General features: G+C 38.0%; 3 protein-coding genes and 1 pseudogene across 4 annotated transcripts; 1 reads left to right on the top strand and 3 right to left on the bottom strand.

Annotated features, from left to right (window-relative positions):
- Window positions 1-221: 221 nt before the first annotated feature.
- Window positions 222-2471, top strand: MEF18 (mitochondrial editing factor 18). The gene has a single exon (XM_086233489.1). It carries the CDS (start codon window positions 365-367, stop codon window positions 2453-2455), a length of 2091 nt encoding a protein of 696 aa, XP_086089615.1. The 5' UTR covers window positions 222-364; the 3' UTR covers window positions 2456-2471.
- A 15-nt stretch (window positions 2472-2486) lies between these two features.
- On the bottom strand, window positions 2487-10216 carry LOC147294179 (mediator of RNA polymerase II transcription subunit 33A-like; annotated as a pseudogene). Its single transcript, XR_015120588.1, has 12 exons — window positions 9879-10216; window positions 9556-9666; window positions 9062-9412; window positions 8444-8748; window positions 8244-8335; window positions 7509-7869; window positions 6759-6985; window positions 6151-6265; window positions 5818-5979; window positions 4761-5415; window positions 4289-4495; window positions 2487-3756 (listed from the first exon to the last, which is right to left on the bottom strand). The product of XR_015120588.1 is annotated as a mediator of RNA polymerase II transcription subunit 33A-like (transcript).
- Window positions 10217-10621: 405 nt separating this feature from the next.
- On the bottom strand, window positions 10622-18388 carry RFR1 (REF4-related 1). Its single transcript, XM_086231785.1, has 12 exons — window positions 18114-18388; window positions 17231-17341; window positions 16765-17112; window positions 16064-16383; window positions 15865-15956; window positions 15243-15603; window positions 14948-15158; window positions 14260-14374; window positions 13956-14117; window positions 12767-13427; window positions 12246-12452; window positions 10622-11877 (listed from the first exon to the last, which is right to left on the bottom strand). The coding sequence occupies exons 1-12, from the start codon at window positions 18386-18388 to the stop codon at window positions 10769-10771; spliced, it is 3972 nt and encodes a 1323-aa protein (XP_086087911.1). The 3' UTR covers window positions 10622-10768.
- Window positions 18389-22364: 3976 nt separating this feature from the next.
- On the bottom strand, window positions 22365-27100 carry RNR2A (ribonucleotide reductase 2A). Its single transcript, XM_086231819.1, has 9 exons — window positions 26758-27100; window positions 25540-25700; window positions 25308-25356; window positions 25068-25194; window positions 24290-24355; window positions 23991-24107; window positions 23693-23855; window positions 23483-23553; window positions 22365-22873 (listed from the first exon to the last, which is right to left on the bottom strand). Exons 1-9 carry the CDS (start codon window positions 26936-26938, stop codon window positions 22759-22761), a joined length of 1050 nt encoding a protein of 349 aa, XP_086087945.1. The 5' UTR covers window positions 26939-27100; the 3' UTR covers window positions 22365-22758.
- Between the last annotated feature and the right edge of the window lie 478 nt (window positions 27101-27578).

The raw sequence follows: 27578 nt of genomic DNA, 5'->3' as shown, positions 1-27578 counted from the left end.
CATTAACTTTCATCATGTATTGTTTCTAGTATTTACAAAATTATTTTACTTATCGAGACTGAAATTTTTAAACATAAAGACTTCACATTGAGGGAAACTTTTTGGGTGTGATCGGAACTCTTACGGTTCTATACCTTATACATATTGAGGCAGCTAGTTCTAATGTTTTTGAGTATTCTTTTTTTTTTTTTTGTTTGGCTTACGTCCAAATTCAAGTCTTCATCAATTAAAAATTAAAATCGCGAGTTTTAGTTCATACAGCATTACTTGATCATTTGTCGTTCATCAAAAATCAAACTATAAATTCATTAGTTCAAAGACGTGCACCAACAGCCAAGCTTACGAAAAGCCTAATCACACTCCCATGCTCATATCTCTGAGACCCAAATTGTTCCCTGGCTCTCCAAACCTTCCTGCTCTTTCACTTCTCAAATGGGTGTCCACCGCAACCACCCAGAACCCAGAGGACCATCTGCGTTTGTTCTTCAAAGCCAGAATGAACAGAACCCACACCGACGACTACGAGCTCGCCTTGGTTTCGGTTTTGAAGTCTTGCTCGTCCCTTACGGCCTTCTTCCAAGGCCAACAAATCCATTCCCTTGTTCTGAAATCTGGGCTCGACTCCAACACTTACATCAACAACAGCTTGATTAACATGTATGCCAAATGCGGCTTCATTGCCGATGCTGAGTTGCTGTTCGATTCTTGTCCCAAGTTGGACCCAGTGTCTTGTAACATTATGGTTGCTGGGTACGTGAAGTGTGGTCGTTTGGACAGTGCACGCCGGTTGTTTGATATAACGCCTCGCAAAGGTTGTGTCTCGTACACTACCATGATAATGGGTCTTGCCCAAAACGAGTGTTGGACCGAAGCGATTGAGCTTTTTAAGAATATGAGGTTCGCGGGTGTGATCCCAAATGAGGTGACAATGGCGACTGTGATCTCGACTTGCTTGCATTTAGGTGGGATTTGGAATTGTCGAGCGCTTCATGGTTTCGTAATTAAGCTGCAGCTTGATGGGTTTGTTCTTGTTTCGACCAATTTGTTGCACATGTATTGTGGTTGTTCGAGTGTCTGGGAAGCAAGAAGGTTGTTCAATGAAATGCCTGAACGGAATATCGTTTCGTGGAATGTCATGCTGAATGGGTATTCGAAAACTAGGCTTGTTGATTTGGCCAGAGAGCTGTTTGAGAAGATTCATGACAAAGATGTGGTTTCATGGGGTACAATGATTGATGGGTATGTGCAAGTAGAGTGGTTAAGTGAAGCTCTGGTGATGTATCGGGCAATGCTGCGTACCGGATTGGGACCGAATGATGTTATGCTTGTAGATTTGATATCGGCCTGTGGGCGATCTGAGGCAATCCTTGAAGGTCAGCAATTTCATGGGAGAATTGTAAAGGAAGGTTTTGACTGTTATGACTTTGTACAGGCAACAGTCATCAATTTTTATGCAGCTTGTGGCAACATGAGCCGTGCTCATCTTCAGTTTGAAAAGGGCATCAAGGAGCATGTCGCGTCTTGGAATGCCCTTATTGCAGGATACATAAGGCATAGAATGATTGACCAGGCAATGCTATTGTTCAATGAGATGCCTGAAAGAGATGTTTTTTCATGGAGTACCATGATTTCTGGTTATGCACAGAGTGAGCAACCTAAATTGGCTCTGGAACTCTTCCAAGGAATGGTAGCTAGTGGTATCCAACCAAATGAAATAACCATGGTGAGTGTTTTCTCTGGAATTGCTACTTTAGGCACATTGAAAGAAGCAAGATGGGCTCATGAGTACATACGTGAGAACTCCATTCCTCTTAATGACAATTTAAGTGCAGCGCTCATTGATATGTATGCCAAATGCGGGAGTATCAACACTGCCTTAGAGGTGTTTTATCAAATCCGAGACAAAACCTCTACTGTGTCACCATGGAATGCCATTATATGTGGGTTGGCCATGCACGGCCATGCAAGATTGTCTCTTGAAATATTTTCGGACTTGCAAAGGTGTAATATCAAACTCAATTCAATCACATTCATTGGTGTCCTTAGTGCATGTTGCCATGCTGGCTTGGTGGAGGCCGGGAAGAGGTATTTTAAGAGCATGAAGGATGTGTACAACATAGAACCAAATATCAAGCATTATGGTTGTATGGTGGATCTCCTGGGCAGAGCTGGGCGATTAGTAGATGCTGAGAAACTGTTAAGGAGCATGCCCATGAAGGCTGATATCGTGATATGGGGCACGTTATTAGCGGCATGTAGAACACATGGGAATTTGGAAATAGGAGAATTGGCTGCAGAGAGTTTGGCCAGATTGGAACCATCTCATGGGGCAGGTAGGGTTCTCCTTTCCAACATATATGCAGATGCAGGGAGGTGGGAGGAAGCCTTTTCAGTAAGGCGAGCAATGCAGAGCCAAAGACTGAAGAAATCACCAGGGCATAGTGATGTTGTATGAGAAGAATGATGGGGTTCTAAAACACTCACTCAATTCAAGGATGAAGACTGCTATGCAATTGTCCTGAACAGAAATTCTTCGTTTTTTACCATAAGTATTGAAATAGTTTGATATTTTAAATGTACAACTGAAATCAGCAACCTGAATTACAGGAGGGAAGAATAAAAGTAAACGGAAAACAAGAAATTATGGTTCACTTTCAATTATCAATTCCGCAGCTGCACCCATGAAATTAACACCACCAATTTCCAGCAAATCCAGAGCAAGCTCCTCCTCATTCCACTGCCTCAGCCTCTTACTGATTCTCTTCAAGACATCAACATCCACCTCCGGCACCCAAGTTGGCATGGACACCACTATCAGGCTCATGAATCCCAAGACATAGGCATGCCAAGTGACCTCATCACAACCAAGAGCTATTTGGTCATGTAGTGCACTTGCAAGAAATTCCATGTGGGTTCCAAGAATGTTTGGACGCTGCTTTGATCCCCAGGATGATGAGTCAACACCCCAAGAAAAACCTCCACATAGCGATGCAAAGTATGCAACCACATATCCCCTTAGCCATGCAACTCCGTTTGATTCTCTCCCTAGCTTGGAGCTGTGAGCAGATAGAAACCATGAAGGCAAAACTTCTTTAAACAGTGACTGAACCAGACCTAAGCCTCCAGATAACCATACTAAAGAAGCTGCTAGCGAAGCCACAAGTTTAACCCGAGTTAAGTTTGAAACCATCTGAAACTGTCCCTGTCTCATTACATTCTTGGCTGTCTTCAATCTCTTGCATTCCTCTACAGGAAACCCACTACTTGTTATCTCTTTCACAGAATGCATCAAAAGGGAAAGAATCTCTTTATTCAAGAACATAATATATGATAAATATGGATAAACATGTAGATAGAGGATCCCTGGGGCAACAGGAGCAACCCTGCTGTGGATATGAGGTCCAACTCCATGGCCAAGAAGAGCTCCAATACCACCATTGTATGAGAGAGAATTGGAATGAAGGCCAAGTGTGGCAGTGAAGCAGCTTTTAAGAAGCTGGACGAAAGCATTATGGTGTTGGAGGAAGACAGTATGAGATGCAGAGAAGACAAAGAAGCCACTCCAACGCTTTGCTTTTTGGGTCCAGAGTGAATAAAGAATTGGCATGCAGGGCCATGGGCAACCTGCCGCAAGGGAGGCCAAAGCCACTCTAACTAAACCAAGGTATCGTAGTGAATCTTTGTCAGTTTTATACGTTAGAGTAAGGCTCACTAAGGCAGCCAGGGGCAACGGCAGTGTAGCTTGACAGCTTCCATCTGTGACAACAAACCCTTCACTCTTAGCCATGATATTGAAAAATAGATCTTATAATAAAGGGTGAAGAAACCATTTTCTGACATTAATTTAGTTTTTAATATCTATTTCTAGATTTATTTTGTGGTTATATAAGATTTAAGCATTATGTTTCTCAGTCATTAGCTTATATATGTACACTTAAGATGTATCATCTCACTCGATGCATATCTCAACCATCTATATTTGACCTAACAGTTGAGAATATCTTTTTATTCAATGTCCTTATAAGAATAATTCTTTAGTAAATTTTATTTAGACACCGTCAAATAGAAGAGATGTCAGTGCCAAACTTACCCTGTGCAAACTCTCTATTTCATTGTTTTGGTATGCATCACACTCATGCAGGAGGTTCCAATATCAGATCATAGGACACACGAATTATGTTTTCGGGGGGTTGGAAAAGGGTAAGGTTGTTATTTATAGCCATTATTGACCCAGCTGCTTACACACATTTATGTAATGTAAACAAAAATAAAAAATAAAAATAAGAACCTGAAACAGTGCTTGAGACATCAGCAGCAGTGGCAGCTACAATTTGCTTGATCTTTTCCACAACATTTGACAGATTTGCATCAGGGCTGGGCCAATCTGTTCCATTCATTAAAGCTAGTTTCCATACACCCCTAGTTAGTTCAGCTCAGAAGTAGCTCACGACGGTTGCCCAAGATGCAGGAAGAAAATCAACCAAGACTTTGAGCCCTAAGATAGTAGAACATTTAAGTTTTAGTGGAACAAATATGACCCAGTTTTGACTTCCAAGGTAAATTGAATTGCAGTGACATGAAAAACCCTTATCAGATGGGTTCTCAAGTACAGTTTGCGTATGACATCTTTGGTATTCATTACAGCAAATAAAAGTTATAAAACGCGTGCGTGAACACACACACCCAACTACTTTTGAGTAGGTTCCTTCAACATGAAGATGATTTCAATTATAGAAAACTAGATTAGGCACCATACTCACCTGTAGCCAGTTTCCGGGGAGAAAGTCTCCCATTAGCACAGGCTGTCAAAGCAGCATCAACTACAAATGGAACAGCTGCCAGAATATCCCAAGCACACAATTTACTTAAATAATTATCTTCATCTGCTTCTCTAGTTGAACCACAACTTCCAGAAGTAGCATTAGAATCTAAAGACTGCCCTCCACATTCATTTTCTTTGAACATGTTCAAAAGCTCATGAACAGAGAGATGAACAGGGGTTTCGCAAGCAAGTCCAGAGAGGGTTGAAGCTATGCATGCAAGATGCTGCATGTGCCAATCTTTTAACTTTGGAAATGAATCAATAAAGATGTGGTGTACAGGAAATGAGCTTGCAACTGCTGCAAGTCTCCTTTTATTATGATCCCGGTGGTCCTTTCCAGAGGAAACTAGGTGGGAGTTTCTTACCAATAGAAGGTATTCAGGAGTAAAGTCAGATCCTACTGTTGGCATATTTGCTGGTCGATCTAAAAAGCAACGATTAAACTTCCACATTCTTAAAGGAAGTGTGAATGCATTAGAAAACACAGTATGAGCAGAGGTTTCTTTACCTGTTGTGTGACTGCATGAGCCATTAGGGATACATGACCCAAAAACCTCACAGATTGCCATCAATGAACATCCTAGTTGTGGAACCTGGCAACAACAGTACGAAACCAAATGACATTAGTTTATAGCCAGTATATAAGTCATCAAATTCCAATTAAATAATACTTAACAGAATCCCAATCAAGATTACACTTTTATAAAAGGAAAAGGTCATCAGTCATTTCATTTTAGGTTGAATTTTTTACTAGATATAAATCCCAAATAATAATTATCAAGTTCTTAGTTTAATTATTTCATTTTTCTTTCTATTCCTTTCTTTTCTTTTATTCTTAAAGCTATGCTTAGTGTTTAGTCTGATCCAATTGATAATGGCAGAGTTGTGGAAAGAAAATCAACTAAATGTGGAGTATTACCATAATCAACCCAATGATAATATTGTACTTTACTTAAGTAATGAAAGATGTTTGGGTCAATGAAAGTAACGTATACCAAGCCAAGCAGCGAGAAAATCTTAATACAAACAATGGACGATATCCCGACAACAAGTTCATTTAGCAGTGGAGCATAACCTATCAGATGGCTGTCACTTCCAGAATAATTTGCAGGAGATGAAGGAGACAACAACTTGATAATAAAATGAGCAGTGTGTTCCTGCATAAAGGGTAGACCAATGTAATTAGGATGGTTAGGTGGTTCAGTAGAAACCAGATTTAATTATGATGAAAGAGAAGAAGAAAATTTTGAAAGAAAGGAGAAAGGGAGATCCATTAGGTCTGTAAGAATATAAAATTAGTTTTATCAAACACAATAACAATTCATTACCTGTATGTTCCAACCCTGAACCAGGGAGGCCCCACAAAGGATGATAGCTGCTGATATCTTCTCATTATCTGATCCATTTATGGCTACCTCAAATATTTTCTCGAGCTCCTTTAAGCTTCCACCAAAACCATGAGCTCACACTCAATTGCTTTACCATGAATAGATTTACAAAGCATCTGATGATACATTTGGTTCATGAAGAAAATGGAATATCTGAAGACTAGAACAGAACTATAGAAATTATAAGCTATGAACAACTCATTGATATATTTAATGGGGCTAGCATCAACGTATAGAATGTCCAAGGACCATACTAACTATTGAGCTGAGCAGCCTAAGCTTATTGTCCACAAACATTAAAGTTACATTTCGTAATTTTTTGGTCTCTTGTAAAGTTGTAATGCTATCTTTGCTGGAACACTAAGAATAATAGGGATTATCTTATAAAAACTAAGTTGCATGATAAAATTAAAAATTATGGTGTCATTAAGGCAGAACTATACAAGCTTGTAAAATAAACTTCCAGAAATTGAAAAACCAATATATATATATATATATATATATTAATTTAGTTAATTTAATTTAAAAGAATAAGTGCTAGTATATACCTTGATGCAGGAGTTGAAACCAATGCATTTGTCATTGATGAAGAAAATGGTGCCCCCTGCATTAATGATGACCTGCATTAATGATGACCAACCAGGCCCTTGGGCAGGTACATTACAAGGTATTTGATCGATGCATCCTCTCACATAGCCTGGCCAGAAATATGCTGATGTGTCTATTAGATTTCTAGCTATACAAGCCTCAACTATCAGATGGCGCATGTTTCCAGCTGAAACAAGGACATAGAACATGGTTTAGAGAGAATTACATTTGAAACCCAAAGAGGCAGTCTCTGAGGAAAAAGAGAACTAGGCATGCTTCTGATTTTATATTGGGGATTACAGATGCTAAATGAGTGAAAAGTAAATGCCAACACTAAAAGTGTCATATACAATTCTACATAGGGAAAAGATCCTAAGCTTCCCAATAATGAATACAATAACAACAAACTATGCTATCCGTATTCTGAGGCCAGGAGATGAACATTCAGAGGGTACAATTATATTTTCTATATGTTAGTCAAGCCCATTAGTGCCCTGGTTATCAGCTTAAATGTAAGTAACAGATTGTATACAAATATAGAAGGCTATAACCAAGGCACTAAGGGGACTGTCTAACACTATCTTTGGTCCAAAGATATCAAAAAAGATGATCATGCCCTGGCAAGTAACCACATTAATTACAATGCAATGCCAATTTGAACTTCTCTAGAAGAACACTTTAACTAAATCTACAATTCAGGTTTTACTTACAGTAATCTACCGGGATTTCGTCCATACTGATGCAGTCCAAGTATGCACTTTCAACACTAGTCCCTGAAATAAAGTACATTGCTTTTGCAGCAGCTTGATTTGCTGCAGAAGCAACAGAATGAGGGGGAGCCAGCAATCCTATAAAATTTCCCAGCATCTGTAAACTGGAGACTAAATCTTCGCGAGACTTTCCTATAACCTTTTGGTTTTTCCAGTAATTGGAAAAGCCATAACCTGTCTCGTCTATTTGTGCACTATCATCTCCCTCAATAAGACCCGCGACCACAAGAGTAGTAATAGACAGCAACATGCATAAGCGAGAATCTAGGTCAGGCATAGGGGACTCAATAGGATCCCTTTCCTAAAAATTAAATAAAATAAAAAACAACACAATTAGAGTGATTTCTTGAAATGATAATGTAGGAGATTAATGAGTGAGCGATATTCATTCACTCATAGAGTGAGTCTGGTACTTTAGTTGATCAAGACATTTAAGTGCAAAGAGGTTCGACAATGAAAGAATTTAGTTCATTGCAATGAAAACTCAACCAATCAAAGTATGAATTTCCTCACTGAGCATCAACTTCAGAAAAGAAAACAGAAGAATGTTCTATACAATCTTGCTAAGTCACATGGGCAGAATTGAGGAAAGAGCCTGAATATGTATGCTCAAAGGAAGCAACATAAATTTAACCAACAAAACAAGATATATTTAGAAATGAATATCCATTTAACCCTTTGGACAAGACGAAGTGCTGCAATCCATAGGTCCAAAAAGGTGTCATGCCAAGTTGCACAATTTATGGCTTGAAGGACCTTGATCAAACCTGAGCAAAATACAAACTTTTATTCTCATATATTGAGAACAATATATACGTACATACATATATATATATATATATATAAGAGGTGACTTAATACTGTATCTGCTTTACCAGTGATAACCTTGATAGGATCACTTGTGGCATTGACCCGTGTCATGTTTATAGCATCTTCTAGTACCAGATCAAGTGGAAGCCATATATTAGAACGACCAGTTCCATGGCATAGTCCATCAGATGAATCCATAATCGCATGGCACTTTTGCACTGAACGCAATTTGCATTTTGGTAAGCGTATGCAAATATCTGAAGCCAACTGCAGAAGTGCCTCAGGATTAGTAGCTTTTGTATTTTTCAACGAAGATGAATTTACTGCAAGCAGCTGTAATTGCTGAATAAAAGCCTCCCAGTGTGTAGGCCTGAGAAAGTATAGCAAAACAATTAGCAAAAATCATCCATCCTAGAAGGTCAAGGAAGAAACTGGATAAAGTACTATTATAAAGATTGTAGAAAATTGAAATAGTGTATCCGCCATGAACATGATTATTTTCATTGAACAGAAACAAGAAGGTCCAGGTGCATTTCACTTAAGAAAGCTAGTATGACTTCCAATCAATGAAGTAAATCGAAGTTGTCCCATGTGCTTTCACTTCCACCATATGACACAATAACCATAGAATGGATTAAGCTTGAAAAAGAGCAATCCCTGGAAGAATTAACAAGGCAACATACATGTTTTGTTTTGCCAAGTTAAGAATCTTGGAAGTTAATTTGACTTGCAGAAATTGCCCAATTAACTCAATAGCCATCACAGTATTATGATTCTGCAATCTCTTGTGATGTTCAATCTGCTTCTGATCATAATGATTATTGAGACCATCTATATCCATGTCTTGGGGTTTAGTTGTCCATCTAGACTTCTTTTCTGGGGCATGTTCCAGCAACCCCTCATCATCTAATGATGCATCAAGCAACTGCCAAACGGTTGAAAAGATGAACCCAACAACAATAATCCCGGCTTCACTCATTTTCAGACCAAATATCTGGGACAAATTCAAAATAGTATCTATTGATTTCATAACCCTGTATGAAGAAGATAGGTCAAACATTGCAAAATAATTGACCCCAATTACTAGTGACTCCAATTAAATGCCATAAAACATTTACATTCTAAACTAAGTCAGCTTCCTTATAAGGCAATTATATATTAAAAATCAGAACCTCACATTTGATAATTAGGCTCATTTATTTGAGATCTGAGTGAAAAAGCATGTCTCTTAATGAGTTCCATGTAAAGCCTATATGCTGCCGGCTGGGAACGTCGATTTGGAATGATCCTGTGACAAGAATACATGCACGTCACATGAAAATGCAACAATGTTCATCCAACAAAAGAAGCAAAAAAGCAAATGCAATAATCCTAGGCTAGATTTTTGATATATAGTTTTATGCATGTACAATGTTTGATGTCCCTTTTTTAAAACCATTTTCTCAGCAGCCAAATATCCAATACAAATGAAAATTAATAATGGAGAACAGAAACACAGACCTGGAGGAGAGCAGAGCAAGAACAAGCAAAGAGGGTACCATGTTGTATACCAAGGCCTTCTCAAGAAACTTCCACGCAATGGGCATGTTGTTTTCCCAACAAATGTACGACACCAACACGCTGGCGAGCTCTGTAGAGGGCATGCACACCCCTGCGGAGCTCAAATTCGAGGACACTTGCATTGACCAGAGAAGAGGATCACTACCCTTTTCTTGGGCCTCCTTGGTCTGCTGTATGACAACGTCCCAGAGGCTGCTTTGTACGGACTCGGCCATTTTGAAATCACATTGGCCGGTTTACAGGGTGGTTTTCGGTGATAGTCGCGATATTTCGGATGGTACTGAAGGAGAACGATGCTGAGGAATTGTCCCTTAATTTTACTTTGGTATTGAAAAAGAAACAAAAAAGAAAAAGGGTCTGCGACTCTGCGTTATGTGCATGTATTCTTTGGTCGTGAAGCTTAGCGAGATGATCGGTCAAACATGGAGAAAGTCAAAACTGGGTGTTAGATTGCCACTTGGTTCAAGTGGGTCATGCCAAAATTACTTTTTTCTTCTTTAGAAGGATAACTAGAAAGTTATGCAGGATTGGTTGTGAGAACAAATTAATCAGAAGTTGAATGAATTAGGGTACTATGTAATGGTGATATCAATCCTTAATTCTCCATGAATGCATGTGCAATGTGTTGAGAGGAGTTGGATAAAAATTTACCATTTTCAATCTCTCAATTTTTTTTTTTTTTTTTCTAGGGAACAAAATTTTGAACCTTTTACTACAAAAACAAGTTTGCTGCACAAGTTTCTGGCAAGAAAACTAATCTACAACCATATTTAACATGTACATCCACCACCTGAAAAATCAAAAGTGGGGTGGGGTTGAGGGAATGGAATTTACATCTCATTTTCAACTATGAGCTCTGCAGCCACGCCCATTGTACCAACCCCGCCAATCCCCAGCAAGGCCAGAGCAAGCTCTTCCTCGTTCCACTGCCTTAGACCGTTGCTCAGTCTCTTCAACACATCTACATCCACTTCAAGCACCCAATTTGGTGTGCAACCCACCATTAGGGTCACAAACCCCGACACGTAGGCACGCCATGTTGCCGAATCACAACCAAGTGATATCTTCCCATCAAGTGCTCTTGCAAGAAATTCCATGTGGGTACCTAGGATTTTAGGACGCCGTTTTGATGCTGATGATGATGAGTCAACACCCCAAGCAAAGGCTCCACAGAGCAGGGCAAAGTATGCAAGCGCATAACCCCTAAGCATGGCAACCATTCCTTCTGACCCTTCTTCCTGCTCTGACCAATGCATAGATATAAACCATGAAGGCAAGGTTTCTTTGATCAATGACTGAACCAGACACAAGCCTCCTGTTAACCATACTAAAGACGCCCCAAGGGAGGCTGCTAGTTTCACCTGAGCCATTGCTGCAGCAAGTGAAACCTGTCCATATCTCATTGCAGTTTTGGTCGTCTTTGACTTCTCTAATCTTTCTCTAGGAAGCGCACTACATGCTATCTCTCTTACAGAATGCATCAAGATAGTAACAATCTCTTCTGTCATGAAGACAATATCTGTAATCGACCGGTAAACACGTAGATAAAGAATCCCTGGCGCGACAGGGGAAATCCCACCACAGAAATGGGACCCAAATCCATGGCCAAGAAGTGCTCCAACACCACCATTACTAGTGGCTTTCAGGCCAAGTGTGGCAGTAAAGCAGCTTTTAAGAAGCTGAACCACTGAATCGCTGTTCTGGAGGAAGACAGTCCGAGATGCAGAAAAGACAAGGAAGTCACTCCATCGCTTGGCTTTTTGAGTCCACAGGGATGCCACAATTGGCATGCAAGGCCATGGGCAACCAGCTGCAAGGGACTCCAATGCGGGGCCAGCCAAACTGAGGAAACGTTCTGATGCTCTGTCAATCTTGTAAGTAATAGTAACACTTACAAAGGCAGCTAGGGGCAGTGGAAGTGTAGCTGGAGAGCTTCCCCCTGTAGTAGTGCAAGTCTCGGTCAAAATATTAGAGGGGAGGAAAAAAAAAAAAAAAAAAAAAAAAAACTAGCTCTGCAAGAATGGGTAAAATGAAAAAACGAAATCTTTCCCAAAACAACAATGTAGTCATCAGCTCCAAACATGCACAGGATGAATATTGATCACAGATGTTCAACACTACATAAATGAAAATGTATTTAATAATATCGCCCAGATTTTTCCTATATGTTTCATGAAGCTTCTGGCTCTGGTGACCATTGACAAGTACTACATGCTGATATGCATTGTCCAACCATGCTACAGAAATCAGGAAGATAGCTTTTCTTTCTAATTATAAGTAGAACTTCTAATGGTAACAAGAGAAAACCTGCAGCAAGGCTAGGGACATGAACACCAGTAGCAGCTAGGATTTTTTTGATCTGTTCCTCAACATTGGATAGATTCACAGCTGGACTGGGCCAATCTGTTCCATTCATAACAACTGGTTTCCAAATACCCCGAGTTACTTCGGAAGAAAAGTAGCTCACAATGGTCGCCAAAGATGCAGGAAGAAAATCAGCTAAATCTTTAAGCCCTGAAATAGTGAAAACTTCCAGTTATTTTTATATATTTGACCAAGGTATAATGACTTCTTTTTCTCTTAAGACTGAGTGCCACATGTGGTCACAAAGAGAAGCTTTGGTTCGTTTATATTTAGAGGATGACTTGAGAAAATGTTAAATACTCTGTTGGATGAAATTTAATGAGATGGTTGCCAAAATCAACTCAATCAAACTTTCAGGATTAATTTTATACAAAATCAGTTCAAACTATTTCATATGTTTTCCCGGATTCTGTATATAAATGGCAAAATACCAACAGGAAATGAGACGAGAACACAAGGCTAACCTGTAGCCAGTTCACGAGGAGAAAGTTGTCCATGAGCACAGGCTGTTAGAGCAGCATCAACCACAAAGGGAACAGCTTCCAGGATATCCCAGGCAGGCAATTTAGGTCTTAGAGAGTCGTCTTCATTTCCAGGTCCAGAAGAACTACTACTTGGAGAAGTAACAGAAGTTAAAGACTGGCTTCCTCTATGAATCTTTCTGAACATCATGTTAAGAAGCCCATCAACAATCTGATGGACAGGGGTTCCATGAACAAGACCAGAGAGGGTTGAGGCTATACATGCTTGATGCTGCCGATACCAAACTTTCAACTTTGGAAATGAGTCTACAAATACAGGTTCTGGAGATGATGAACTTGCAACAGCAGAGAGTCTCCGTCTATTTCGATCCTGGTGAACATTTCCAGAAGATACTAGGTAAGAGTTTCTTACTGATAGGAGGTATTCAGGTGTTAGTCGGGATGCAACAGTGGGGACATCTCCCACCCCATGCTCCAGAGGAGGATGATTGAACCTCCATAGCTTCAAAAGGAGAGTAAATGCATTTGAAAACACAGCATGAGCAGATATTTCTTCTCCTGTTGTTAGAGTCCAGGAGACATTAGGAACACATGAACCGAACACCTCACAAATTGGCATCAATGAACATGCAAGTTGTGGAACCTGACAAAAAATTAAGAAAAGTAAATAATATTAGCTTAAAGATGATATGAAGGTCCAATCATTAACACAAACATCTCCCCACTCCCAAACCTAAAAAAATAATCAATAAGACACACAAAGGCTTCTGCTTTTTATAAAAGGGGAGATTTTGCCCCTTTCTTCTACTAGAACTGCGCACTGAAGTTTAGTGCAGTACAACCCCAATTCAATCCCCTCAAATAATACTGATTAGACCGTAAATGTAGTGATCCTTTCCCTATCTATTTGACCTACCTCCAACCCCCCTCTTTCAATCTTCCTGCTTTTAGTAGCTAAGAATGATATTACTGGTTTTGAACCCACAAGGTAAAAGCACCTCAAAAGCCAAACTGAATATTGAGGTAGATAATTTAGTAACACTCATTGTTGAAAGAGAATTAGCTAGGAGCCTAGGAGTGAAGGGTACTCAATCACTAATCTAAGATCTTACAAACCCTAACAACACTATTTTGTATCCTTCATGTTTCATTAAGTAAAATCTAAACATACCAAGCCATGTAAAGAGAAAATCTGAACGCAGTCAACAGATGCTATTCCAACAATGAGGACGTTCAGCATTGGAGCATAACCTATTAAATGGCAGTCACCCCCAGAATAATCAGTAGGAACTGGAGGAGACAATAATCTAATGATAAAATGAGCAGTATGTTCCTGCATAAAATGTAAACCATGAATTAATTAGAAAGTTGAGTGATTCAGAAAAAATGGAAACTCTTAGGATTCAAACATGCCTTATGCTATTGGGGACAAAGAATTCAAAATAGGTTTAAATATGATAACTTTGTTTCTTCACCTGTATATTCCATCCCCTAATCAGTGAGGCCCCACAAAAAATGGTAGCAGCAGATATCTTCTCATCATCTGATCCATTGACTGCAACCTCAAATACTTTCTCGAGTTCTGCTAAGCTTCCATCAAATCCATGAGCTTAAATTCAGTAGCTTTACCTTTGGGTAAATTTACAAAAAAGAGCATCTGATATACCTGGCTTCAGGAAAGAAAAAGGAGTAACTGAAGACCAGGCCATATTCAAAGAAGTTAAAAAGGAAATCTAAAAGTCATCTATCTACACAGAGTTCCCCTTTAAATCTTTTGTACACGAATCACCATAGATATAGGAACCATAATGCTAATGGTCAAAGGTATAAGTATAACCATTCATATACCAAATTGGTTAGATTCTTTAAATTCTTGTGAACTAAATTTAAATCAGTGTCATACCTTCATCTTAATTAATGCATTAAGCATAATTCCAAAATCGAGGAGTTAGAAATCACCAATTGATGGGCCATTCAGCAAAGTGGCAATTTGATTTAAGGAATCGATGCATAGTTACATACACCATAGAAATACAAAACTGCCTATCAATATTTGACAGAGGTATAGGAACGATAGCTTCAAGCCGGAGAAGCAGAGAGGCCTAAGAAATTTACGATATGAACAAATAAATGTTAACAAATTTAAGAGTGAGAGCTGTATACCTTGAAGCAGGACTTGAAACCATAGCATTAACCATTGCTGGAGCAAGTGTAGCCCCTGACATAAATGATGACCAACCAGGCACTTGAGTTGGCACACCGTGAGGTAACTGGCTGATACGCCCATTAGCATAACCTGGCCAGGAATATGCGGATGTGTCCAGTAGATTTCTAGCAATACACGCCTCAACTATCAAATGACGCATGTTTCCAGCTGTAAACAAGCACATAAACCTAAGATTAGAACGCCTAACAGATATAACTGGATCCACAAAACAAGACCCTAGATATTACTCACAAAAGTTGATAGGCATTTCTTTCATACTGATGCACTCAAAGTATGCACTCCCAACACTGACCCCTGAAAGAATCAGCATTGCTTTTGCAGCAGCCTGATTAGCAGCAGAAACAACAGATTGAGGTGGAGTCAGCAAACCCTGATAATCACCCAGCATTTGTAGGCTGGAGACTAAATCATAGCGGCGCTTTCCTGGAACCTCTTTTACTTTCCAGTGATTGATGGAACCATATTCTGTTTCGTTCAATGGTGCACTTTCCTCCTCCTCAATCAGATCAGCAACCACAAGTGTTATGATACACAATATCATGCATAAGCGAGTGTCAAGGCGAGGCACAGGGCCCTCTATGGGGTCCCTTTCCTGACAACAAATAAAAAACTAAAATAAGAAACCGTAATTAATATACTTCTTAGAAATTAAAAAAAAAAACACATGATTGCCACAGAAACCTATAACAGAAACCTATATGACAACACTTGCTTCACTCAATACTAAATAGAGTAAATCTGGTGCTAACCATAAGAATTTATGAATAATGAAGAATTTTAGATTTATGTTCCAGAAATATAACCATTAAGCAGAAGAGGAAAATTTTTGAATTCGGTCAAAATAAATACGAACCCTTTGAACAAGACGAAGAGCTGATATCCAAAGGCCTAAAAAGGTGTCATGCCAGCTGGTGCCATTTATTGCTTGAAGGCTTTTAACCAAACCTACAAAGGAAAGCTTCCATTTTCATTCTCACAGAAATTTGGTTTTGAAAGAACCAATAGTAAATTAAAAAACTATTTCAAGTACAATGGATAAAATCTGGGTTTACCAGTAATTATTTCGACAGCACTTGTTGCATCAACTTGATATCCATCCATGGCATCTTCCAATACAAGATCAAGAGGAAGCCACAAACCAGAACGACTAGCCCCATGGCACAAACCAGCAGAAGAAGCCAGAGATCCAGAAGCTATAACTGCATGAAACTTTTGCAAAGAGCTTGTTTTGCATTCTCGAGACAAGACGATGTGACTATCTGAAGTCAACTCCATAAGAACCTCTGGAGTAAGAGCTTTTGAATTTCTTAATGCTAATGAGCTTGATCCAAGCAGCCGTAATCGCTGAATAAAACTTGTCCAATGTGCAGGCCTGAAAATTTGGGATGGCATGTTAAGCAATATCTTGCACTGACGGCAAAGATCAAGAAGGAAATTGATTAAGGTATTGGTGAAAGGAACAGATAGTCTTTGATTTCAGGACTTACTGACAAATGGAATGAAATGAAAAAATAGAATCCATACAACTGACCCAAAATAAATAGAATGAGATCTGTTAAGTGGACGTTTAAAATATTCATGAACATATACAGCAATGTTTTAGAGAATTTCTTATAACTTGAATGCTAAGACAGCCCATCCAATGCTTGACAAAACCAAACATGATAGTTGTGCAAAATACTTTTACTTGCATAATATTAAAGAAGAATGAACAAAGTTTGAGAAGCAATCATTAAAGGGAACAATTACTTACAGGTTCCGGCGAGCCAAAAAAAGAATTCTTGAAGTTACTTTATTTTGAAGAAATTGCCCAATAATCTCAATGGCTATGACAGTATTTGCATCCTGAAATATCTCATGATGTTCATTTCTCTTCTCATAATAACTACCATGACAATCTATCTCCATTTCTTGAGGTTCAATTGCCCATCTGGACTTCTTTTCCAGGGTACGGTTCAACAACCCTTCATCATCTAGTGATGCATCAAGCAATTGCCACACAATTGAAAATAAAAACTCCACCACAAGAATCCCAGGTTCACTTGCTGGCAGACCAAATATCCGGGAAAGATGAAGAACAGAATCTACTGATTTCATGATCCTGTATGAAGAATATAGGTTAAAAATTCCAGAAACAATTGATAAGTTGATAACCCTTAATAGTGCAATGTCAGTAGAATGTAGGCAATAATTGATCTGTATCAAAAATCAGGACTTACATCTGATAATTTGATCCATTTATCTGAGATTTAAGGGTAAAAGTGTGTCTCTTAAGGAGTTCCATGTAAAGTCTATATGCCACCGGCTGGGAACATCGACTTGGAAAGACCCTGTGGAAAAATGGTAAACAATGTCAAATAACAATGCAGTACGTTGTAATCCATAAATTAAATTGAGTTTACATTAGGATGTGTCCAAGTACATACACTTAAAAGAAGAAAATCATAGGAAAACACAGTACCATCAATATTGCATGGAGCAGCGAAATCAGAGGCTATTTTCATTCAGTTGCAAGGAAATGTAGGGAATAATGACGCCGGAAGTACAAACAATTATTGCATTACCTAGAGAATGAGAAGTCCACTCAACTAAGCTCAATACAATAACTTGGCTCATACTTTAGATAGATATCAAATAATTTTCAAGAAAAAAAATGAAGTGCAACAAGAAACATGTCAACCCAACGCACCATTTGATAATGTGGGGGAAAAGGTAACGAAAGTCTGAAATTTTATAAAATAAAAAAGAGTATTTTTAACAAACAAGGACTAACTCCACTAGTCAACTGAACTTAACTCAACAATATGATTCATTTGGCCAAGATTTCTTCTTTGTCTGTAACAACACAACACAAATTAAGATTCTGCTATTACTTTCCTTCCTCCATTTTCTAAGCAACCAACACAGAACAGAAAACAAAGTGTAGCAGACCTGCTCATTAAAAAAAAGAACTAAAGACCCATTAAAACACAAAGAGCAATGAATCAAACAGTGAGGGGAATATCTCAAGAATCCCATTTCAAATCACAAAACCTGAACCTACCAAGAAAACTAAAACCCATAAACCAAAATCTTCAAACACCAAAAGTTTAAAACAAAAACCTTGTTGAAAGCAGAGCAATAACGAGCATAGGGGGCACGATCTTCAACATCAATGCCTTCTCTAGAAACTTCCACGCAGTGGGCACGTTGTTGTCCCAGCAAATGTACGAGACCAAGACGTTGGCGAGCTCCACCGAGGGCATAGACACTCCCCATGAGTTCAAGTTCGAGGACAACTGTATTGCCCACAGTAGAGGATCACTACCCTTTTGCTGGGCCACTTTGGTTAGCTCCAACACACTGTCCCAGATACTGGTTTGTGTGGAAACCTCCATGTCTGAGCCAGATTTGGAGAGAGTTTTTCGGCTAGTTTTTATGTTGGGGGTGTTGGTAGAGAGCAGATCAGCAACAGCAAAGTTGGTGACTGAGTGAGTGAGTGAGGTTTTGTCTGTTTTTTTTTTTTTTTGAGTTGTGAAAATTGTCATATAAATGGGTGAGGGGTAGTATTGGGATTTACATATTTGCTTTCATACATGGCAATAGCATGTGAGACACTTGGAAGTTGGAACAACAATTAACTGCTCCGATCTAGTATTTTAATCACTCTCATTAATGTCTCTTTTTACTATTTTAACTCTGAGTATCTAGAAGAGATTGATTCATTTCATTTAAATAAGCTAAGGGTAAAATTGTCATTTTCGCATTATTTTCAAGATTATCTGGTACTTCCAAATGTCAGAGCCAAAGTCATGTCCCGCCAATGTATTAGGTATAAACAGAACTTATTGGATCCAACTCCAGAACTGCTCAACTTTTCAGTTGGAACTAAGCAAGGGCTGAAATGTAATCTTACTAGTTGCCTTTTTCACTATTGAGCTATGGGCCCAATGCCTGGCCCACTAATGATCACCAAGACACCAACCCATAAGGTCCAATGGGTTAGCACTTGGATATTCTTAAATTACTTTTTTAATATTTGTTTTCATTTTTGTTTCCAAGTATTTTCATGGATAGAGTACTAGGAAAATCATAGTGGTTAGGGTAGGTGAAGATAAGGCCATAATATCAAATAGCCCCACTAGAGACTAGAGTTGGTCCACCTCCAAATGACAAAGTGACATAGCATTGGCATATTGGGATTGCATAGGCTTTTTAGGCATGGGAAGGTAACAAGTTTGGGAAGCTCTTGCTTTCTTGTCCCAGCTCTAGTTATGTAGTCAGCATACTGTGCATATCTAGGTGGTGTAAGTAAAACATTAGTGCTTTCATCAGTTTTAGGGGCCGTTTAGCCACTTGAAAATGAGATATTTAGGGACATCCTTGTCATTAAGATAGTCTCAAGACTCTTTCTCAACAAATATGGTTCAACCTCCCACAAACTATTTTGATTATAATAATTTTGATTACTTGTCAACCCAAAACAGTTTCCTTCACTATGTGAAAGGTTATAATGAGAGAAATTTACAGAGTGCTCTGTGAGATAAGGAGGAGAATCTAATTATGGAATATTTTGAGATAAGATTAGTTGGGACTAATTGTGATATTTCTCTATCTGCACTGGAATTTGTCACATAATTAGGGATGGATCCACTGAGAGACAAAAGTGGTCACCTGATCACCTGCTCACCAGAAAACTTTTGCCAAAATCGCTGGTTTGACCTCCCGGAATGACCACTTGCAAGCACGCCCATAATCTATTCAATGAAATGTTTAAATAATTTGGCCCCTCGGGATAAAATTCTTGATCCGTCACTGCACATAATTAAAGGTGTTAAACTGTGAGTACTTTGAGTTTGTGAACCAATTAATGCTATTGCATTGCGATATATATGACTTACAAGAAAGTGAGGTAGGTGAAATGGTCTGGTCATCTTTGAGTAACTTCATCATGTAAGGTTCAAAGTTGTTATGATCTGATTTGAAGCTGGTAGAGTAGTGGACCAGTGGGATAGGATAGGGTTAACAAAGCCATATGGTCCACATGGATGATGTAATTTGTAATTTATAAAACTTCATGATTCTGATTCCCAGTCCTAATTAACTTTATTTGGGACTATGAGAGAGAGTTATTATCATTTTTTAGAGGAAATTATAGATTTAGTTCAGTTATTTTATACTTAGTTCAATTTTGGTCCACAATCTTTTTTAAGTTCTGTTTTGGTACACTAATTATTCCACTTGTTCAATGAAGGTCCAGATTTGTTTTCTCAAATTTGGCATGCCTTTTACCCTATCAAATCTCACACAAATTCAGCAAACATATATTTGTTTTAAAACTATGCATTTTTTCTTTACAACCATATAAAGATCATTTAAATTGGAGTTATAAAACTCAAGATAATTGACCCCAAAGTAGGGTACCCGAAACTACTAATTTTTCAAACTTCACTCAATCTCAATTCTCTTAGATTTTAATACTCCAAATTTGTTTTTATAACTAAGAAATGATGAAATATAACTTATACTTTAATTATAATTGAAGAAAACACAACCCAAATGATTTAAAGTTACAAATCTGGACCTTTATTGAATAAATAAAATAATTAGTGAACCAAAACAGAACTTAAAAAAAATCGTGGATTAAAATTGAACTAGATATAAAATAAGTAAATTAAATCTGTAATTTCCTTCATTCTTTAATAGAGAGTAGAAATATTGGTCCAGGTGTGCCTCTCAAAAGAGGTTTGCCTAACCACCAAAAACAAAGGCGGCCAAGGCAAGCAAACGTCATTGGAAGTTGGAACTATTGAGAATTTGAGAGCAAAGAAACCCATTAAAAATTGAATAACCATCACCTTCTATCCAAATTTTGGTGCATGAATGCTTGATGGGGTACCTAATTATTACTAGAAGATTGGAATAATACTAAAAAAATAATAATAATAAAAGGTGGAGTTTTGGTACCTAATATAGTGCCCTGGTCACCTCAAGCACAAACCAAACTGAGAGAGAGAGAGAGAGAGAGAGAGAGAGAGAGAGAGAGAGAGAGAGAGAGAGAGAGAGAGAGAGAGAGAGTGTGTGTGTGTGTTTGTGTGCGCGCGCGCGCGCTCTCTGTTTATTGGATATCTAGCGCCGAAGGAGTCATTGGGAGCATTAGCTTGTTTTTAGGTGTGGGATGTGAAGTGTGTGCCTCTGCACTCCTTTATACTAAAAGGTGACAGACACGACTCAGCTGATGACAATGAGCTACTTATTCATCCAAGTGCTGAAAAGTTTGAAGTTCAACCATAAATTATTCATCTAAGAGGAAATATGCTTTTAGATTTTAAGCTGTTTAGCTCTAAATTAAGAAAACCATAGATTGTGATTTGCGACATGGATGAGGCTTAAGCATCAGCATGTTGAGAGTAATGTGGAGTAATGTCCCACATCGAAAAATTATAGCTTAACATATGTGCTTATAAGTTTTTTGGCCTCTCCACCCATTGCCAATTAATTTTGGGTTGGATGCTCTAATTCTATCATAGTATCAGAAGGCTCAACGGCCACACGTGCTCTCATGTCACCCAATACAATTTGTTCACGTGTAAGGCTCAAAATATTGTCACGTAATGTGGAGCAATGTCCCACATCGAAAAACTAGAGCTTAACATATGTGCTTATAAGTCTTGGGCCTCTCCACCCATTGTCAATTAGTTTTGGGTTGGATGCTCTAATTCTATCACAGCATCTGTTATGTTGTGTTTTAGAAACAACAAGACAAAGAAACAAAAAAGAAAAAACCATGAATTCATGTAAGCCAATAATACTGCAGATCATTATGCAAACTGTGTTATTGAAAGCATTTGCAATATCCAGAGTTCTTTTTGTTTTTTGCACACTTCAGAATGCTGCTTTATGAGAGGAAAAGGACTAGAGATATTCTAGCAAAATAATTATGTGATGGCGTATATACTCCATGTACTCATAAATCACTAAGATTAAACGTCAAGGAAGTTCATTGGAGGGCAAAACTTTTTGAAAGTTTTATCAATATCCGTCTGTCACCTTTTTTCTAGCCAAACATAAGAGAGAGGTTCCACACTTCCACCTCCATAAAAATTCAGATCCCAATGGTGAATTACTCATGGCAGCAACCCTTAAACATGAAGAATGATTTATAAATACAATTGGCTTCAGTACTACTTTTCATTTTTTGTTTTTGGCCCTGAGTACTACTTTTCAATTTTATTTACCCAGAAAAAGAAGTAAAAGTGCTACTACACGCATGGTTCACGACAGTGCACTCGTGCAATACTCATAATGCATACAAATCACATTCACAGCACTGATGAAAGCAGCGGAAGCATGCACCATTTGTAAACACAATCATGATGGACATCCCACATTTCCACCTTATGGTAATGAATTTTGAATTATAGATACATGATTCTTTTTTGATAATGACAAGCACTAAAGGTAAAACAACAGAGAATGAAGATAAGACTTAAACTACCACTCCCACACTCCTCTTCAGGAGTGCAAATAACACTGCCACAGCGTAGTGCAAATAGTATTAAGGGAGCACAGATAGCGCTTCCTTAAAACTATTGCACATTTGACAAGTCGAGGACGACCCATTTTAATCTAATATATTATCATGTCAGACTATACCATGATATCTTGGAAGAGAACATACAAATTGTTACCATAAGAAATAGCAACAAAATTTTGATTCCAGTTCCAGCATCTCTAAAATACTGAATGAAGTAGCAACAAGTTGAAACTAGAAGTCCTCGTCCAGCTTGAAGACGAAATTTCTTCCACCATCTTGGAGGCTTGACATAACAGATGCTTTTTGATAGTCCCCCACCCTTCTCTCAAAGAAATTTGCCTTTCCTCTGCACAATCAGACAAACAAAACAAAAAACAAAGATCAAGTTGCCAAACTAAGTAGCAAGACATTATGACCAGAATTATACCACTCAACAATCCACCACTAGTTTCTATGGCCTCCAACTCAGATCAAACTAAGATTGACCATCCCTATCCAGCATGCTTAGATTCCATTAGCTTAATTTCACTGGGTTTTGCCCATATTCATATTTCACATGGTGAATAATTGCAAATATCCATACCCCCTGAAACGATCTGATTTCTGCACATGGGTTTTGCACCAATACTTGACTGGTCCATCACCACCGCTACAGCTACGATGGTTCTAATGCTATTGCATTGTTTAGGGTAATGGAAAGTCTTAAAGGGAAAAAGAAAACATTTAAGACAATAAACAGTTTCCAATCCATCATCTGTGTTTCTGACTAGGTGTAAAGGAGGATACAGGCATTTGAGACTATAACCCACAAATCCAACCATTAACAGCAAATAAATAAGTAAACCCTCACAAATCAAGTAAAATACTCATGCAGGATGTTCATTTATAAATTATCAGTCAACCAGTTTAAGAATAAAACTAAAACAGCCTAAATCACATTCTCAAAAATACTCACTGCAAAGAAATAAACTCCATAAAATCAAAAGGATTTTCCACATTGTACTTCCTCTGGTACCCTAATGCAACCTGGAAGGGAGAAAGCATTTTATTATATTAATATTGGTGTCTTACACTAACAATAAAGATATAAATTAAACACAACTCCCCCGAATTTCCTAGGATTTTAAAAGAAAAAAAAAAAAAGAAAAAAATTATAAAAAAATACCAAGAGTCGATCAGCAACAAATTTTATATACTGGCTCATCAGATTTGAGTTCATGCCAATCAATGCACATGGGAGGGCCTCACACACAAACTGGGTCTCAATCTCGACAGCTTCATGTACAATGCCATGAACTTTTTCCCAATGTAGTTGCTTCCGTAACAAACTGAGCAAATGAAGTTTATGTCATTTGCTTATAAAAAAAAATATATATATATATATAAATATATAAATATATATATTTCAAGTTTCTAACATGTGAAACTCAAGTATCAAGAATCATTAAAAAAACAGAACTTACCTGTACAAAAGGCAAGCAAAATCACAGTGGAGACCCTCATCTCTAGAAATAAGCTCATTTGAGAATGTCAAACCTGGCATCAATCCCCTCTTTTTAAGCCAAAATATGGCACAGAAGCTAAGAACCACAAATGAACAATAGACAAAAGGGGAAAGGGTGAAGAAAATAAACAAAAAAAAGGTAAGCCTCATAAAAAAAAAAACCCTTAACATATAAACTTAAGCCTATGAGTACCAGCAAAACCAAAAAAAGAAAAAGAAAAAGAGAGTATGTGAGCCATTATTTGTTATAAAGACTACCTTCCTGAGAAGAAGATTCCTTCAACACATGCAAAAGCAACAAGTCTCTCTGCAAATGAATTGGAACTGCACATCACGCAGAATAAGAAATTGTTTTAAGCAACAGCTGTCTTTCTTCTAATCAAACAGACAGTATGAACTAACTACAAAGAGAAGCTTGATTACACAATCAGAAGGGCTAAACAAAAACAACTTTTAAATTTACGGAATGTAGCAGATGGAGCTCTTAGTTTTGTTCAAAACTAAATAATACATGGTTAAAATGTGTATATTCCTGATTAGATATAAATATGTTTTCCTCCCTCCATATGCGCACAAACCTCCTTTAGAAACACCAAGTGAAATGTTCAAGAAATGAAGGCAGTGTAACTACCTTTTGTCACTCCCATATGCAAACTTTGAACCTACAGAGACACTACATATAATATCACACAAGAGGAACCTCAAAGTATTGCATATGTCATATTCAGAGTTTGATATAAATGGGCCTCCTACACAACTCAAGAAAAACAATTTGTTCACTACTCAGTCCAATTTTTAACATGGATTTTTAAAGTACCAGAGGACTTCTAGGTTAACACATCAAGTAAATACAAATTAATGCTCATTTACTACTGTAAAATATACAGGATTGGATATATCATGCACAAACAAATCCAACCATACAAAACAAAAAAAATACTGTCTCCATTATTTAACCAATTGTGAAACACTCAAAACCCAAAGACATGCCAACTTTTCTTAAAGCATGATTTACAGAAGAAAAATGCATGAGTACCTGTGTATCCAATCTAAAGCCCAGTTAGCCTTCCTAGAAACACAAGGAATGTTTTCAATTGCATTAAACAATCTATGCTTCTCCGTTGGATCTTTGATGTATGTCTCTAAAAGCAAGCTGTACATCTCTGATGGTTGCAGTATTTAAAAAAAAAAAAAAAAAGAACAAAAAACCCATTAGTCAGATGGCCCCATACATCATAAATAGAGGAAACCACAGAAACCATGTTTGAAGCTCTACCAGAGTGAATATTCTCCATTGCAAGTTGAAATCCATAGAATGCACGAGCCTGTGAAGAACAAGAAGCTTGATGTTAGTTGGTCAACTAGGAGAAAACAAAATCAGAAATTAGTCTAATAAGTGATAAATCATCAACAATTCAAAAATTATGGGGTGAAAGAGGGAAGACAAATAGTGGAATTTTAGGTCTTGGGAACTTCAAATAAAGAACAGAGCATAGCAAATAAATCACCTCTGGAATCTGAACATCATTTAGAAATCTTGCAGCCAAATTCTCCAAAACAATCCCATCAGATGCGGCAAAAAATGCCAGGACATGGCTTATAAAGTGTCTCTCGGAGTCAGACAAAGTGTCCCACTGCTGTACATCCTGGGAGAGATCAACCTCCTCAGCTGCAAGCCAATTAACATGTCATTAGAATATACTGTGGTAAAAAATGAAACGACTCAACAGTACAACATAAATCAAGTGACTGGAATATAGTCCTTAGGTACACATCCCAAGCAACAGATGGCTAAGAGCCAGTATGTTCGATATTGTAGATTCAGGGTTCTCTGAGCAAGGCGCAACATGCTAGTGCTATTTACCATAGACACAAACCAAGTAACTCGCACTAGTTCAAAGCTCTCAAAATTGAGTCCCATTATTGTTTCCCTGGACTCTTGAAATCATGAGGGATATAGTTTCGCAAAAGCAGATGTGCACATCATCCATTGAGGGCACTGTTACCCACTTTTAGTGTATCCGAGAGATTGCAATACCTTGGCTTTGATACATCATACATCATATTGCAGTTGAAATTTGCAGCCCCCCATGGGTTTGAGTTCAAACGTGTTCCAATTTTGTCAGATTTCGGTAAGAATATACAATTGATTGCTCATATATGATTCCACAAACAAAAAAGAATGTATAATGACCTTAGAAGACAAAAAAGAATGTATAATGACCAAATATGTACCCCTTCTTTTTTGGTACAACCGTACAACAATATGTTCCCCTTCACAGAGACAAAAGCAGACGCCATAAGTATAATCGATAGTAATGTTACGGACCCAACAAAGGTAAAAGAAGATACTACTTTCACGAACCGACAGTAACTATATGTGCCAAGTAACAAGTCAAACAACCGCAAAACCCAACTGAATTTTGAAACCAAAATAAAAATATTAATAAATCCCACTTCATATTATCTTTTGACTTCCATTAAAACAAAGTGAAAAACACTAACACTTTACAGTACGCTCTCAATCCCAGGAAGCATTCCTACCATTTGTAAGTTGTGGACATGTTTTCACTTAGTAAGAAATATCGATGAAATTCATGAAAATAAACACATACCCACTTCAAAATACACACAAATAAACAAGAAAACACCAAAAGTCACAAGAAATTTAAGAATCTCTGACTTAAAAAAAAAAGACAATTAAAGGAGGTAAAATGAACAATTACCTGTCCAAAAACTGGCCTCAGCCTTCTTGTACATCTCCCAAAGTTGATTGTACTTAATAGGAAACATACAAAACCTCTGGGTTTGCTCCATTAATATTGGTTCTAGCACTTTTTCTTCGTCTTTATCATGGTCTTCTCTGCCAAGCGTTACTCTCTCTAGCCCATTTCTTAGAGAACCCATTTTCACTGGGCTTCTTGTGTTTCAGTGAGTGTGTATGGGGTAGAGAGAAACCCTACAAAAACCTCCACAAAAAGACACCCAAGGGGTTGAATTTGATGGATAGCGTAGCACACAAGGCCGGTCGCTTTTATGATCAGAGAGATTTTTCATTTATTTACTTATTTTATTTTGCTATTTTGTTTGTTTTCGTGCATGGATAGGTGATTAAGGGATTCCATGGGATTAATGCAACGGGGGGTTTATGTTTGGGATTAATGTTTGTACTCACGACGTCGTATTTGGGGGGTTTATGTTTGGATGAATTGGGCTTGGGCCACTGACTTGCAATATTTGAACTGGACTCTGAAATATGATCCCCGCTGATGAGTTTTGACTTTTGAGGAATGTCCAACTATCTTGGGTCTTTGGCCCAAAACAAAGTAGCCGCTTTGTGCCTGTTTGACTGCCTGGCCCAGTTTAATGCCAAATAAGTGAAATTCTTTATTTTGCTAAATGGGAAATTATAAACGAGTCCTTATAATATAAGTAATTTTTCATTTTGATCCCCTATTTGTTACATCAAAGTTCTAAATTAATAACATAACAATGTGTAATGTGTTAGGCTCTCTACCACCCTCGACACCAGCACCTATGGTGCATT

Source organism: Dryas octopetala, chromosome 2, assembly GCF_963921425.1.
Source record: "Dryas octopetala chromosome 2, drDryOcto1.1, whole genome shotgun sequence".
NCBI classification, from domain to species: Eukaryota; Viridiplantae; Streptophyta; class Magnoliopsida; order Rosales; family Rosaceae; genus Dryas; species Dryas octopetala.
Note: the sequence above shows the minus strand (reverse complement) of the source record. Positions and strands in the feature narration are given on the sequence as shown.